Genomic DNA, 17,152 nt, shown 5'->3' with positions numbered 1-17,152 from the left:
CCGGTTGCCATTAGTGCCAACGCTTACTGCAGATTCTGGTCCTGAAAAATCCAGCGGGCATTTGTCAAATTTGGAGTGCCATTAGAGTCCATTAAGAGGATGAAACTAAGGGGGCATGTGAGACTCCAGATTCAGGATCATAACTTTGGATTCCCTCCAATCAGAATAAGAGGAAAAGTCTTTCAGCACTTAGAAAGGTATGGAAGCTGAAGTGATGCTGAAATACATCTTAGACACCATATGTTAGGAACAGTGCCTGTAAAAATATCACAGTAAACGATATATTTTCTTGACTGGCTTAATACAAAATTACACTAGCTTCTTTGAAACTACTGCCAGCAGCGACACCTGCTGTCGTAAGCTAAAACCGCGTGTCGTTTTACACGTGGAACTTTAGCTTCCGAAAACATCAGTTCCTCTACGGACCTAAATATGCGCTGCACACGAGTCAGGCATGGCGTCCTTCAACCATAGACGTTTGTAAAAGACATTTATCTGTTTGCGGTTAAAAAAAAAAAAAAAAAAAAAATTTGCGTGGCTGTAGGAACAGTCGTGAAAATGGCGAGCAGGACCGTATGTCGAGTTTTCCAGCGACGTGAGTACCAGTTGTTATCCGTGTAGCACTAGCATATGTAGCTGGTCAGGCTTGTGACAGCTGTAAGCTGCAGTAATGCTCCTTTAAAGCTGGATTTAATTGTCATAGAAATAAGTAATACAATAAAATATGATATTTTTTACGGTTTTATATTGTAAAGAGAAAGTACTGGAAACAGGAGGGTCACCGCAAGAAATGTTAGAGCAGCTTTGGGATGTGTTGGAACAGGTTAAGTACATAGTAGTTTTTCCGGTGAAAGGAGGTCCAGCTCAGTGACAGCAGGTGTACCTAATAAAGCGCCTTGTATGTGCGCGGGTGTATAACGGTACAAATTTCTAAAACTCTGTTTTGGAGTCACGGTTGGGTACAGCAGACGAATAATAATGATGATGATGAAAAAAGTCTACTTCTTAGCTTTTGTTTCCTTAAATAATTGTACAATAAATATTTGTATAAAGGTCTAAAGCAGGAGTCGGCAATCTTCGACATCGAAAGAGCCTCTGAAATAAAATATAAATTACAACATATAGATAACATAGATAATTCACTTCAATTAACCATTAACGGCAGACCTGCTACCTGTACGTCGTGTGTTCAACTTCCTCACATTACAGGATCGTTTACACTCTGGTTTCCTTTAAGTTCTTCTTTCCATCCATCCTGCCCATCCACAGGCTTTGCATCCGCTGTGGCAGCTCAGCGTCCATCTCTGGCTGAGGTACGCAGTCAGCGTAACGCCGTCTTCTCCAGAGAGCAGGCCAGGCAGAGAGCTCTGTACCCCCGCATCGAGAAGATCGAGGTGTCCATGCAGGGCCCCGGGCTGGACGGTGCGCTGCTCGTCATGAACAAAGGAATGTCCACCCCGCTGAGCTGCGCCAGACGTGAGTGAAAAGAACAAACCGATTATAAATTCTCCACCGTAAGCTTCAGTTGCACGTGTTAATAACGTGTTGTTACACTCCAAACAAACGCTCTGTCACTCTCAGATCTGACGGAGCATCATGTGACAAACTCAGCTCTGGCTCTTGTGGACGGAGAACCATGGCCTCTCCACCAGCCCCTCACCCACTCCTGCTCACTCACTCTGCTCACGTTTAAAGACAACGACCCCACACTGGTCAACGAGGTACTTTAACAGACAAACGTTCTCTCATAAATTCAGCTTGCTGCTGAAGGATCACACCTTTTATTTGAGAAAAGAAAATATTGTTGACAACAGAACATCAGAGCTGCAAGTCCAGTAAAGACGTGGAAGCCAGTTTGTAGAATAAGTGAATACTTGAGTGTTAGTCCTGTCCTCTTGTCTTGTGCTCAGGCGTACTGGCGTTCCTGCGCTGCCCTGCTGGGTCAGGTGCTGGAGACCGCCTTCAAGGATGATTATACTGTGGAGCTGCTCAGCACACGGGAAGTGCCAGGTAGAAAACCACTGTTTACCCTGACCCCGAGTATGTGTCTTCAGAAGTTTGACCTCGAGTGTTTTGATGTTTGACCTGGTCTTTGTTGACTGATGTTAAATAATTAAAAAAACAAGGTAGTGTTTAGTTAATGACGTATGTGACAAAATTGATATTTGATATTTAAGCATTTTTTTAAGTGAAAATGTTGCTTTGACATTTCTGCTTCTGCTGTGCTGACTTTGTATTTCCCTGCAGTCCTCTCTGGGGCCTTCTGCTGTGACGTGGTGCTCGACCCCCAGCTCGACTCATGGACTCCCTCTGAGGTGCGTGTATGGTCCAACGCTCTATTACGCCACTGCACTCGCTGCCGACATCATTTCTGTTTACCTAGATGGTGAATATTCATCTGTTTTACTGCAGTGGCAGCTACTCATGGCCTCTTGAATACAACTCAGGGCTCGCAAAATTTCAAAATCCCTGGCAGGCTCTCTTCAGTTTTTGGTAGCCCAAAATAAATTTAAGTAGCCCGGAAAAAAAAAAGAGAACAATTTTCTGATTGATGTTTTGTTTCCTTTACAATATTATAGTTTAATGCATAATATTGTAAAGGAAACAACTTCAGATCCTGAATCTCAAATTTCCACTGAAGTCCCGGGTAAGAGGTAAGTGGAACCAAGATCTACAACATTTGCTTTTTGAAGTTTGCAAAGACGGCTAAATTTTGCTAATGGTAGTTCACTCTGTGCAACATAGTTTGCTGTTCTAAACAGCTTTTTCAGGACTTCTTGTTGTGCTTTGTTTATTTTTAGTATGTTTTTGCAATTGGTGTTTGTTCCGGGAAAGATATTGCAGACTGGGCAATAATGCATTTCTTGCATTTCTCATGGGTTCTGATGGGTCTTTCTTAAAATTACTGGTCCCAGTAACAAAGGCGCTTGTCGACGCAGATATCGAGGGAAACTCACGACACACCCGGCAGAACATTATGTTATTTAGCTCGTCATATTCCAGCCACAGAAATTCTTTTGTCCATGAAACCAAAAAAAGCTGCGCTTTCTTTTTGCCTCATAGTCTGATTTGTTTTGTGGTAAGCTTTTCTTTGGCTGCCCCTTCTTCATCCTGACCTGTCTTATTTGGCTCTGCAGAACTAAAATACCTGCATAAATCCATGTTTTTATACACACACACACACACACATCACGGTCAGTGATTCTCTGTGCAGTCAGCCTGTATCACATGTTCAAGTTTGCGAGAGATTTCACTTGTCATGTTTGAATAGTGAGCTAATGAGTGATAAGACGATGTCAGAGGAATTGGTGCGCAATTAATCTGTGACTCACCAATACTGCCGCTCTCTATACGCACAGTGAAAGTGAAAGCAAAAAACAAGCGCAAATTCAAACATGTGACATTGAGACATTGACAGTGGCTCTTCAATGCTAATTACATACTTACCCAGCTACATTTGCGAAAGAATGCAAAAGCATTGACATATATTTTTCCTTTCTATGATAGCCCGACGGGCAGGGCTGAGTTAGATTTTGGTAGCCCGACGGGCAGGGCTGAGTTAGATTTTGGTAGCCCGACGGGCAGGGCTGAGTTAGATTTTGGTAGCCCGACGGGCAGGGCTGAGTTAGATTTTGGTAGCCCGACGGGCAGGGCTGAGTTAGATTTTGGTAGCCCGACTGGAAAAAGCCCTGTGACTCTAGAAAAACCTACAACTGTTCAGGCAGGTTGTAGTTTTTACTGTAAGAAGTAGTGACATCCGGCTAATGTTAAGTTTCTCTTTAATGAGATTTTCCATTCAAAAATCAGCTGATGTTTTACTGTCTGTTTCTTTTCAGGAGTCATTACGCTCTTTGACCAGAGGAGCCCAGCAGCTCATCCACCAAGACCTGGCCTGGGAGCCTCTGGAAGTGGCGCCCTCTGTGGCACTGGAGGCTTTCTCACACAGCAGGTAGACTGGCATCTGAGTACTGCTCAGCTGTGTAGACAGCTGACACTTCCACGTACCTCCTTTCACGACTCATTTAGGTTTAAATGCTTTATTTGTTGTATTTTCTCCTACTCTGGCAGGTGTAAGCAGGAAGAAGTGGAACAGAAAGCATCTCAAAATCCCAAAGGCACAGTGATGCTCTACAGGTGACACTGCATTTAAAGTACAAAAAGAGAGACCTGGCCAAGAGAGCAGCACACAACGCAACCAATGCATGCTCAAATAAACGAACAGATACAACTGACGCACAGTTCAAGAAAGAAAACACAACATCCAGATATCGGCATATCTCATATGCAGTAACATATCAAGAGCGGGACCACCTTTAAGAGCAGTCACTTAAACTAAGAGAACTATTTGGCACTGAAGTTGGTATTAAACTCGAGACAGGTATCCTAACTTTAGTTAGAGTTTATGAATTTGCGTCTCCTTTGACTTTGCAGGCTGTGCTTCTGCATTTAGCAAATATGTGTAACAGTATTTGGACACTGAGCAAACACCAGTAGACTGAAACTTTCCTTATTGCACTGCATGACGGGCAGAGTAGAATCTTTCATTATTCCTGCACTTACCTGAACTCAACCATGTACCCGTTTTGGTAGATGTGGCGACCATGTACTCCTGAGTGGGGGCCCCCTGGTGGCCAGAACAGGCCTGTGCTCCCAGTATGAGGTGACGGCCCTCCACAGCCTGGGACAGGGATCCTGGGGCCTCCATCGTCGAGCACAGGGCCTCTCCCTGCCTCTGCAGCTTCAGGTGAGAAAGTGTGTTTAGTATAAGCTGTATATATAGGAACCAGTTATCCATTTTTTTAATTGCATAATTTCTTCCAGTATCTTCGCACATACTAAGGACACTGGCAGGTTGAGAGACATATGATTGTAAACTTCATACATGTTTTAGTGCTTTGATTGTTAGGACTGTAAAAGTGATGTAAAGCAGTCCAGCCCACATTAAATAAAGGCTTTATTGTCCATGTTTTTCTGTTTTAATATCCTTAAAAGCGTTGCAGCAGTGGAACAAAAGCTAATCAAATGGCACTTGATTGTCCATCTGTTACAACAGTTTTTCATGCACAATTGCCAAGAATTGTATGATGTATAAAAAGCACTTTATTGTGTCTACATGTGCCTCCAAGTCACGTTTTCCTCTCTCTGCAGGCTCACCACACAGTCTGGAGGAAACTGAGGCAACGGGCAGAGAAACTGGTAAGAACAGCAAATGTGCTTCAATCTAATAAAAATATGTTTGAGAAAAGAACAGCAAATGTCTCTGTTTTTTAGCTCTGAAGAACTGAAACCAGCCCAGAGAGAACTCTTAATGTCTGGACGGTGTTGAGTATTTGTCCAGTAGCCAGAGGTTAGGATTTAGCACTCTGTTTTTATTACCGTGCATTATTATGTTGGCAAAAACCGAGACAGGAAGTATTGCGGGCTGTAATCTCAAGGAAAAGGCAGGTCTCATCCTCCTCATGAAGGACAAAGGCTGCTTTCTGAAGTCGACATCAAAAACACAAACGCCGAGTGAAGATCCGAGGGAAAAATATTTTTAAATCTCTGCATGTTCAAGGCTCTACTTCTAGACGCCTGGATTGATGCGAAAGGTGAATCCGCTCCGTCTGCATAACCGAGCTTGACTCGAGCGCTGAAAGATAGACGCATCAATTCTGCAAATTCAAACTAGGTTATGAGTTAATTTTGGATGGAGCCATCTAGGCGAAATAGATTTCGCTGCAGCCTTTCTGGCATCTTCGGTGCATCACTGATTGCGTAATAAAAAAAAAAAAAAAAAAGATGTACTCATTAATAGACGCACTTAATTTGGCAACTGATGATATACTGTGCTCCATGGCCTACATTTTATACACAGAGATGGGATACTCGGGGAATTGAAAATGGCACTTTTAAGAACAAAAGTCTGAAGACCTGAGTTGGATTGATATTAAAATTGTGAAATATTTGGATCATATATTTATGGAGTTTTTAAGAGCGCAGGATTAGCATGCTGACCTCCTCCAGGAGAGGCTGCACATCAGTTTTATAGTCTTGGAGGTCACTGTTATATATTATCAGCCAACCTTCTAATGCATGCCGTGTTTGTCGTGCACACGAGGTGTACGAAGGGCAGCCGCTCTGTCCCGTTTGTCCCGTGTTATCAGAACGTCGCTACCGCTAATCAGTGGAAGAGCTATAAAGTGAAAGAGGCCTAGAAGATCTCTGAAGGACAGCTATGTTGCACCATAAGAAAGCATATGCAGGCAGACATGCCAAATGCACCTCTTCTCCTTCTCTTCTGCAGCCTGCAGAGGCAAACAGACGTCATTTTAAGACCACATGAGTGTTTTTCATTCCTTTTAAGCAGCCCGAGGCTGGCTGTTCTTGTCATGCTCAGCTCTTTGAAATAAAGCTGTCTTTCCTTAATGTGGAGGGAAAAACTGCTGAGAAAAAACCTTCACTATTAAACAGTTAAACAATGGCTGGATTCACTGCAATGCTTCAAATCCAGGTTCGTGTGTTTTTATTTCAGCCTGTGCCTTTAAGTGTGATTATTAATGATCAATTATTATGAATCTGGCAGGTTAAAGGAATAGATAGCAGTAACTCTGTTAGCATCGTCACCATTCTGGTGCCTGACATCATATTGTGAAGTGTAGATCGGTCTTTACGGTGAAAGTCACCATGTTCGTGACTCGTGTTCACTGTTCAGCTGTTTTAAGTCAAAGCAGCATTTCATCAGATGATGTCAGACTACCAAAACAATTTTCTAAATTACAACATTTACCGTGACGATCGATCGCAGTTTAAATTGCAGCGTTTGAGGGTTACAGATGTTGTGTTTGCTCAACATGGCAGTATGTCTTTAAAAATGACCCGCAGCGTCCTTTGGCTTTAGGTGATTCTTCTGCACCGTTTTGCAAATCATAATGCTGGTATGAAGTGGGGGGCTTGGAATTGCAACAGCTCTCTCTCTCTGATAGACATGCAGCTGGTAAAAGAAATATTGAACTTGTCACCAATTTTCTAAGTAAATATATTTCTAGGGTGCTGTTGAGATGAAATCCTCACCAGATGTCAGCAACAACCCGCCCAATCCACACATGCAAAGAAATCAAAGATAGATGGTGATGACAGCTTTTGGCCCGTTCTTCCACACAAACAGGCTTACATGGGTTCCTTCTTTAGCTTAAGTTCTTTCTGTAGATCATCAGCTGGATTCGGGTCCGATGATTGGCTTTATTTTCTTTCTCTGAGAGTTTCCTTGGCTGTGTTTGGGAGCATGTTCTCCCTGAAATGTCCACCCTCGTTTCATCTTCGTCATCCTGGTAGATGGAAGCAGATTTTAATTTGTCCGTTCATTCTTGCTCTAATTATATGAAGGAAGTGCCATATGCTGAAAAACAGCCCTGCACCATGATGTCCCCACCTTCAAACTTCACTGTTGGCGTGGTGCTTTTGGACCTCTATGGTTTGATTTCTTTGTGTGTGTGGATTGGATAAGTTGCTGCCAACAGCCAGTGAGAATTTCATGTTAATAGCAGCTTTAGAAATATATTTACTTAGAAAATAGATGACATGTTCAATACTAAAACCCGCCGTACATCTAGACAACAGAGAGAGAAACTTCAGTTATCTAAATGGACTTGTTAAGGTTCATTCGCTGGGATTACACGAAGGTTTTTCTTTTAAAATGCACACTTTTTGGTTATTTATGTGTTGCATCCCTGCTTCTAGCTCTTTGTCTTCTGCCTCAGAAGGCTCATGAAGCCTCTGAATCTTGCACTGATGTCAAATTGTCTGGCCTTTTTGACAGGCGTAATTTGTTACATCATTAAGTTGAAAGATTAGTGTTATTTGGTTCACCCCCAGTATGTGCCAGCCTACGGACTCTCCAGGAACAGGTTTATAAAAACAGCGAGACGTGGGCGGATGCGTTTTGTGAGCCGGCTGCAGGCAGTAGGGAGGCATGTCCCCTGTCTGCCTCCAGCTGGCCAAAACACCACCGCCCACACTGCAAAAAGATTCTTCCAAATTTCCCCCCACGGTGGGCATCATGCCCCCACAACCCACTACCACCACTACGGAAGCTTTCTTTTTAAAAATATATGCAAAAAGATATTTTAGCTTATTTCTGATGAAAGTAGGATGGAGAGGGGATGTAACGGTCTGGGAATGTTAGTTTCTCTTCTCTCTGTTTTCACGTTTTTGTTTTCTACACAGGTGGATGTGCCGGGTCCTGAAGTAGCAGCTCCACCATCTCCTCCCAACTCACCTCAACTTCCAGCCAGCCACTAACCACCTCTGTAACCTTCCACGTAAACAATTTAACTGATTAGATCATTTGTTCAATAAATGTATAAAAACATGTGAGAAATCTCTTGCATTTATTTATTTTCTTATTTAATATTGCTGCAAATTGAAACGAACGGCAGTATTGTTGCGCAAAACGCAGTAGCCTTTGTATTCGGTGTGATTAACAGTCGTGATTGTGGGTGGGTGCGTTTGTTCTTGTATCAGCAGTTTTCCTTAAAAACAAAAGCTGTGTGCGTGCATGCGTACATGTGTAAATTGGCCAGAGGTCAGGCAACAGTGCATCTGTTGCGTCTATCACTTGGCAAACAGGTGGCTCTCAATCCTCTGAGTGCATTTGGCATGTGTGAGCAAGCCTGAGGATTTGAGTCATGAGGCAGCATCGTTTCCCTTTTTTTTTTTTTCTCCTTCTTGATTCCTGGCAAATTGACACATTCGACAACAACACATTTTTTGAGAAGTTGCAATTTTAGCCTGAAATCTACAGTGTTCGATACTTTAAAGTAAAAACATTCCTTTATGCTTTAAAATTAAAAGAATCTGCAATGAAACATTCTGTCCGTTAAGTTCGATACACATAGCTGTAAATAAATTATCAATAAAATTGCAAAATGGGGAGAAAAAAACGGAATAAACAAAATTGACATTTCTCACAAAGTTTGGTGTTTATAATGTATAAAACATCTGCAAATATTAGTAAGCTGTCAAAACACAGTTAACAATTATAATTAATGTAATTTCACAGACTGTATTTTATAATTGTGCTGTTTATTTTCAAATAAACCATAAAACTGACGTTATGGAGAAGGAATAATAAAAAATCTAAAGATTTATTCTTAAGGCATGCATAAGTTTAATGAGATTGAACAATAAATGTTAATTGCCTGTGAAATTACAGACTTGGATCGTTCAATGCGAGTTAACTGTCAAATCTGAGGGATGCTTGACGGACTTTACACAGAGGGACACTTACAAGGGGTCAGTGTGGAAAAAGTTCAAACAGCACTGTGGGCGTGGCAACCTTCTAAAATTGTCATCTTACTATATAATAAACCCAAATGGTAACTGTAGCAAGTTTAAGCCTCGTTGAGTTTATTGTAGCAGTATTTTATCATAATATTAGGTATTAGGTTTATCATTTTTACACATGTAAACGCCATTAATAAAATAAATAAATATATATATATATATATATATATATTTATATATATATTTATATTTTAGGGGTGCAACGATACACAAAATTCACGGTTCGGTTCGATACTTTGGTGTCACGGTTCGATATTTTTTCGATACAAAAAAAATGTTCATGCCTTTTTAATTTGTCATTTATTAAAATTATAAATATATATTTTAACTCAAAAGTACAGTTTTTAAATTTAACCCTAACCCTTGTGCGTGTTTTTTATTTTGACAGCGAATGCGCACCTGCGGACCACTTATGTGCAGCCCTGGTTATTTAGCTCATCATTTTGCAGCCACAGAAATTCTTTTGTCCATGAAACCATAAAGCTGCACTTTCTTTTTGCCTTATAGTCTGATTTGTCATAACTTCTCCGTTTTGTGGTAAGCTTTTCTTTGGCTGTCACTTCTTCACCCTGACCTGTCTTATTTGGCTCAGCAGAACTAAAATATATATCTGTCTGTGAAGGTTCTCAGTCATCCAGGTCATCGTAGTCAAATATAAATCCTGCTGCTTTTACACAGGCACTCACATAAGCTCAGCGATTCTCTGCGCGATCAACCTCTCACATGTTTAAGCTTGCTGCGGGAGATTTCACTTGTCATGTTTGCATAGTAAGCTAACAATTAATAAGACGATGTCAGAGGAATTGGTGCACAAATTATCATCACTCACAGATCAGTGCTGTCGCTCTCTATACACAGTTCACACGATTGCAAAGTGAAAGCAAAAAAACAAGCGCAAATTCAAACGCGACTTCAATATGTCACATATTGACAGTGGCTCACCGATGCCAATGACATAATTACCCAGCTACATTTCTGAAAGAATGCAAAAGCATTGACATATATTTTTCCTACAATAGCCCGACGGGCAGGGAAGAGAGAGATTTTGGTAGCCCGACTGAAAAAATCGCTAGCCCCAGGACGTCAGGCTAGCGATATTGCAAGCCCTGTATCTGATTGAGGAATCATGCATCTTTGGAAAAGAGAGTTTATTACAGAGAAATGTCTCTTTCCAAAATAAAAGCTATACTATCCGCTTCTTCTGGGCTATATTCTCAGCAGCATAAGGAGAATCATGTGCTAACAGCTGTCTAAATGACTCGGCTAAAGTTAGTAGCATGCTTGCTTTTTTTGTCTTTGCACTAGGATGATGTCGGCGTAAATGTGCAGTCATATTCGTTGTGTTCCCACTAGTGCTTTCAGGTTAATCTCGTTGAAATGACCTTAACACCACAACACGGCAAATCTCCGTTAACGAGCTACCGCCGATCGCCCCGTGCATGGGGCTGGACGGCCAACACGTTAACGAGCTAACTGCGCTAACACACTAGCTCCCACCCATGTAATTGAGCATTGCATGGCACATCCAACATACTGTTTTACTTTAGTCCATGACTCGCTTACCTTCAGGGTCATACGTCACATGAAAACCAAAATAATTCCAAACGCCAGATCTGAATGAGGGTGGGGGAGGTGCCCTGCGCTCTTCCTTCTGACTATCCGGTTGTTCAGTCTGACGTCACTAGCAGTGTCTGGGTCTAAACTCCGCTGCAGGTCCATATATCAAACGATCACTATGGCATTACTGAGAGTTGAAAAACTGTCTAAAGTCTTTCATCCTTAATAAAATGATCAGCGTTCTGCTCTACCAGGTGTAACAATTGAGTTTAACATCCAGGCATCCATGAAAACGGAATTTATGACATTTAACGGAGTTAGAAGTTAGCAGGGAGTTAGCTCGCTAGCTTCTATCTAAATACAATATAGCATGTCCTGACTGCGGGGTTTTGGAAACAAATTAAAACGTACAGCTCTGTTATCACTTCCAGCATAAATGAAGACAGAAAACTAAACAGCAGTGACGTTTGTAGGGTTACTGAAGTTGGGCTAGCTGCTATATAATGATGTGCTACGTGACCGCTAGCGACACAGCTATGTTAGCATAATATAAACAAGCTAACTTTTTTCCACTCGATAAAAGTTAACGTGAGTGTTCTCGGTGGTCAGGAACAAATGTAATCGCATGGCAGGATGCTGTAAAAGGACCAAACTTCAGCCAGGAGAACAACTGCGATAATCCATCCACAATACGAGGTCAGTCATTCATATACTGCTGCATGGGCTGGGCTGTAGTTACATCCTAAGGTTTTAAAAACTGAGCTTAAATAAATGATTAGCGGTAATAAAAGCCGAGGGAGGTCAACAGTGATCACTGACTGTTTTAGGAGCTTTTTGAGATCAAATAGAAGAAAATACATAACATTAAGCATGTTAACAACACAAAAGCCATATTAAACGCAGACTACTTTAGACCCGGAAGTAGGATTCGTCGCGTCATCACTGAACAACCGGATGCTGTCTGTGTTGAGCGCTCAGTGGATCTGCGCTCGACAGTGCAGCCTAGGCGGAGCGCTCAACACAGACAGCATCGTCAGAAGGAAAGTTGATAAAATAAATTACAAATGTTGTATTGTTCGATACATATGCGTACCGAACCGAAAGCACTGTATCGAACGGTTCAATATCGATACGAATATCATTGCACCCCTAATATACATATATACACACATATATATACATATATACACACATATATATACATATATACACACATATATATACATATATATACACATATATAAACACATATATATACACACATATATATACATATATACACACATATATATACATATATACACACATATATATACATATATATACACATATATAAACACATATATATACACACATATATATATATTAGGGGTGCAACGATATTCGTATCGATATTGAACCGTTCGATACAGTGCTTTCGGTTCGGTACGCATATGTATCGAACAATACAACATTTGTAATTTATTTTATCAACTTTCCTTCTGACGATGCTGTCTGTGTTGAGCGCTCAGTGAATCTGCGTTCGACTACTCCGCCTAGGCTCGACAGTGCAGCCTAGGCGGAGTAGTCGAATGCAGATTCACTGAGCGCTCAACACAGACAGCATCGTCAGAAGGAAGAGCGCAGGGCAAGCTAGCGAGACAGAAGTTAAGCTCTCCTTGCAACATGGACCTCCCCCACCCTCATTCAGATCTGGCGTTTGGAATTATTTTGGTTTTCACGTATGACCCTGAAGGTAAGCGAGTCATGGACTAAAGTAAAACAGTATGTTGGATGTGCCATGCAATGCTCAATTACATGGGTGGGAACTAGTGTGTTAGCGCAGTTAGCTCGTTAACGTGTTGGCCGTCTAGCCCCATGCACGGGGCGATCGGCGGTAGCTCGTTAACGGAGATTTGCCGTGTTGTGGCTTTAAGGTCATTTCAACGAGATTAACCTGAAATCACTAGTGGGAACACAACGAATATGACTGCACATTTACGCCGACATCATCCTAGTGCAAAGACAAGTGGAAGCAGAAAAAAAACAAGCAACCATGCTACTAACTGTAGCCGAGTCATTTAGACAGCTGTTAGCACATGATTCTCCTTATATGTTTAATATGCTGCTGAGAATATAGCCCAGAAGAAGCGGATAGTATAGCTTTTATTTTGGAAAGAGCCATTTCTCTGTGATAAACTCTCTTTTCCAAAGATGAGTGATTCCTCAATCAGATACAGGGCTCGCAATATCGCTAGCCCGACGTCCTGGGGCTAGCGATTTTTTTCAGTCGGGGTACCAAAATCTATCTCTGCCCTGCCCGTCGGGCTATTGTAGGAAAAATATATGTCAATGCTTTTGCATTCTTTCAGAAATGTAGCTGAGTAATTATGTCATTGGCATCGGTGAGCCACTGTCAATATGTGACATATTGAAATCGCGTTTGAATTTGCGCTTGTTTTTTTGCTTTCACTTTGCAATCGTGCAAACGGTGTATAGAGAGCGACAGCACTGATCTGTGAGTGATGATAATTTGTGCACCAATTCCTCTGACATCGTCTTATTAATTGTTAGCTTACTATGCAAACATGACAAGTGAAATCTCCCACAGCAAGCTTAAACATGTGAGAGGTTGATCGCGCAGAAAATCGCTGAGCTTATGTGAGTGCGTGTGTAAAAGCAGCAGGATATATATTTTAGTTCTGCTGAGCCAAATAAGACAGGTCAGGGTGAAGAAGTGACAGCCAAAGAAAAGCTTACCACAAAACGGAGAAGTTATGACAAATCAGACTATAAGGCAAAAAGAAAGTGCAGCTTTATGGTTTCATGGACAAAAGAATTTCTGTGGCTGCAATATGACGAGCTAAATAACCAGGGCTGCACATAAGTGGTCCGCAGGTGCGCATTCGCTGTCAAAATAAAAAACACGCACAAGGGTTAGGGTTAAATTTAAAAACTGTACTTTTGAGTTAAAATATATATTTATAATTTTAATAAATGACAAATTAAAAGGGCATGAACATTTTTTTGTATAAAAAATATCGAACCGTGACACCAAAATATCAAACTGAACCGAACCGTGAATTTTGTGTATCGTTGCACCCCTAATATATGTGCGTGTGTGTATATATATATATATATATATATATATACATATATATATATATATATACACATATACATATATACACATATATTATACACACACATATATATATATATATATATACACACACGCACATATATTAGGGGTGCAACGATACACAAAATTCACGGTTCGGTTCAGTTTGATATTTTGGTGTCACGGTTCGATATTTTTTATACAAAAAAATGTTCATGCTATTTTAATTTGTCATTTATTAAAATTATAAATATATATTTTAACTCAAAAGTACAGTTTTTAAATTTAATGTTGCTGAAACAACAGAGTAATAAAAAACTAAATCTATCTGATTGAGGAATCACTCATCTTTGGAAAAGAGAATTTATTACAGAGAAATGGTTCTTTCCAAAATAAAAGCTATACTATACGCTTCTTCTGGGCTATATTCTCAGCAGCATATTAAACATATCAGGTCCCCATATGGAGAATCATGTGCTAATGGCAGTCTAAATGACTCGGGTAAAGTTTGTAGCATGCATGCTTGTTGTTTTTGTCTGCTTCCACTTGTCTTTGCACTAGGATGATGTCAGAGTAAATGTGCAGTCATATTCGTTGTGTTCCCACTAGTGCTGTCAGCGTAAATCTGAAATGACGTTAACGCCACAACACGGCAAATCTCCGTTAACGAGCTACCGCGGATCGCCCCGTGCGTGGGGCTGGACGGCCAACACGTTAACGAGCTAACTGCGCTAACGCACTAGTTCCCACCCATGTAATTGAGCATTGCGTGGCACATCCGACATACTGTTTTACTTTTGTCCATGACGCGCTTACCTTCAGGGTCATACTTCACATGAAGACCAAAATAGTTCCAAAGGCCAGATCTGAATGAGGGTGGGGGAGGTTCACTTTGCCATGTTGCAACCAGCTTAGCTTCTGTCTTGCTAGCTTGTGCTGCGCTTGGTGGATCTGCGCTCGACAGTGCAGCCTAGGCGGAGTAGTCAAACGCAGATTCACTGAGCTCTCAACACAGACAGCATCTTCAGAAGGAAAGTTGATAAAATAAATTACAAATTTTGTATTGTTCATACATATGCGTACTGAACCGAAAGCACTGTATCGAACGGTTCAATATCAATACGAGTATTGTTGCACCGCTGATATATATATACTGTGTAAACTTAAAGCTACAGGACTATTTTCCAAAACAAGAAAAAAAATTCCATGTTTAAATAAAATGTCTTTATTTTTCGGTGATGGTAAAGTTCTGTTATTTCACTGTATTTTTCTGGCACACCACATTTTACAGTGTACACTCTTTAAAACACTGGCTACATCTTGTTTAACATCTGTTTATTGATTAGTTCTGGTAAAGTTCCCATATCTGGGATACATAAAGTATGTCTTATGTTTAATGGCTTCCAGTGACATGGAAAATTGATCCCTTCTTTGGGTGTCTTTAGATCATTTGAGATTAAAAGTGAATGCCAGGAACCATAAAACAGAAACAAACACCCATTTCTGGTCAAATTATTATGTTTGTTTCTCAGTAACATTCAACTTTTCCAAAATTGGATTGGAAACAATGTAAGATTGCGCAAAGTCTCTGGCCAGAAAAGCTGCAAACTATGCAGCTGTTGTCCCATCTCAAGCATCCTGCTGCTACCCCCACCCACCCAAAAACACCCTGACAGTGTGTGAGACACACCCAAACACACATGCCTCAGATTCAGTCCCAGTTGAGATGTTTGACTCGGTGCCCTGATGAGCCTGAATACCCCTCTCCTGCAGCACTTTAGAGGTGTTTAGGAACTGGTGCTGCACAGATGATTAAAATTGAATAACTACAAAAATACTGTGAAATAATGCATCCTGACAAATTAATTTATGTCCTTCTGTTCTCCATTTGTTCAAAAGGTCTGTAATGCAATCTGCGTGCCTCGCTGAATCTCTTGTTGAGTAATTGTTGAGGAATCAATGCTCTGCTGATGAGTAATAACCCGTCTTTCTCTGGATATAATCAGCATTCAGCTTTCTATTGAGGAAAAAAACTATTGTCATGCATTTCAGGTTTAATGAGAATTACTTTGCTTAAATAAGCTTTTGATTGCACCATACTTTAAATGTCAGTGCTTTTTTTTCTCTGTTAAACACTCGTTATTATTTAAATCCATCCTATACAAAATCATGAGCAAAAGCATAATTGGACAGGATCACTTTCAGAACCACTTACGAGACCTCATGTGAAATCCAAGTGAAATCATGAGCTCATACTCACAAAACACAGGGAGATTTTCAGAGTTGACGAATGAATAACTTGAAAGAAAATTCTTTGCCCAACAACTCGTTTTCTGTTATGGTGGAAAAGCTGAAATACATTACTGTTTTTGAACCTTGAAGGTGCCCGGCACAGTTTTAATGACGCCAACTTTCTGGTCTTTAAACCCAAATTGGTTTTAATTAATTTACAGAAAATCTTGGGGTTTGTTTTTGTACTGTGGACATACTGTAAAAAAACAAAACAAAAACAACAACAACAAAAGAACAGACATTGCTGTTCTTTTCTGTCATTTTTCTGTTTATCCATGACTTAATTGCTTTGGCGTAGTATGGTGATTATCATTAAGAAAAGCTAGCTGTAAAATCTACCGTTTAAAGTTCAAAATCTACACACAATGTTCATCAGGTGGGCCAAATTGGAGTCTTTGCTGGGCCTATTCTGTGCCCCGGGCCTTATGTTTGGCACCTCTCCTTTCATAAAAACGCAAACGATTTCAGACCTTTACAGTTCTTCTGTTAACTCCTAATTCGTAGTGTTGCATCTCAGTGTGCGTCCTCTGCTCCGACAGATCACCTGTTTCATGATTACTGAAACCAAAGAGATTTTTGAGCAACCTGGTAACATCAAAACTGTTTAAATACTCCATATTGATTTTGACTGTTTCTAACAAACTTGTCTCCAACATTGAAGGAAGAAACTGTAATATGTGTGTGTTTCTACGTGGAGTGGGCCTCAAAGTTCAGCATAACTCGCAGGTCTCCCTCGGGGTTCGGTATTAAGGCGACCACACCTTTGCTGCCACACCACCGCTATGTGGCCACTTGGCAGTGCAGTGCGCGTCTTGGACACGGCGCTGCGCTCTCGGCGCTCCGCCGCTCTGCTCATCAGAGCTCACTCCGCCCTCCCTC

At 40.9% G+C, this 17,152-nt stretch overlaps 1 protein-coding gene across 1 annotated transcript; it reads left to right on the top strand.

The window, feature by feature from the left end:
* The first annotated feature begins 416 nt into the window (after positions 1-416).
* mrpl39 (mitochondrial ribosomal protein L39) lies at positions 417-8,350 on the top strand. The gene is made up of 10 exons (XM_085397284.1): positions 417-595; positions 1,270-1,476; positions 1,582-1,721; positions 1,911-2,010; positions 2,248-2,315; positions 3,837-3,949; positions 4,069-4,134; positions 4,591-4,744; positions 5,149-5,196; positions 8,206-8,350. The coding sequence occupies exons 1-10, from the start codon at positions 559-561 to the stop codon at positions 8,278-8,280; spliced, it is 1,008 nt and encodes a 335-aa protein (XP_085253410.1). The 5' UTR covers positions 417-558; the 3' UTR covers positions 8,281-8,350.
* Positions 8,351-17,152: the final 8,802 nt, after the last annotated feature.

The sequence above is a fragment of the Rhamphochromis longiceps genome, linkage group LG23 (genome assembly GCF_057381845.1).
Source record: "Rhamphochromis longiceps isolate RC_006_pf linkage group LG23, R_longiceps_female_GT1.1, whole genome shotgun sequence".
In the NCBI taxonomy this organism is placed as follows: Eukaryota; Metazoa; Chordata; class Actinopteri; order Cichliformes; family Cichlidae; genus Rhamphochromis; species Rhamphochromis longiceps.
Note: the sequence above shows the minus strand (reverse complement) of the source record. Positions and strands in the feature narration are given on the sequence as shown.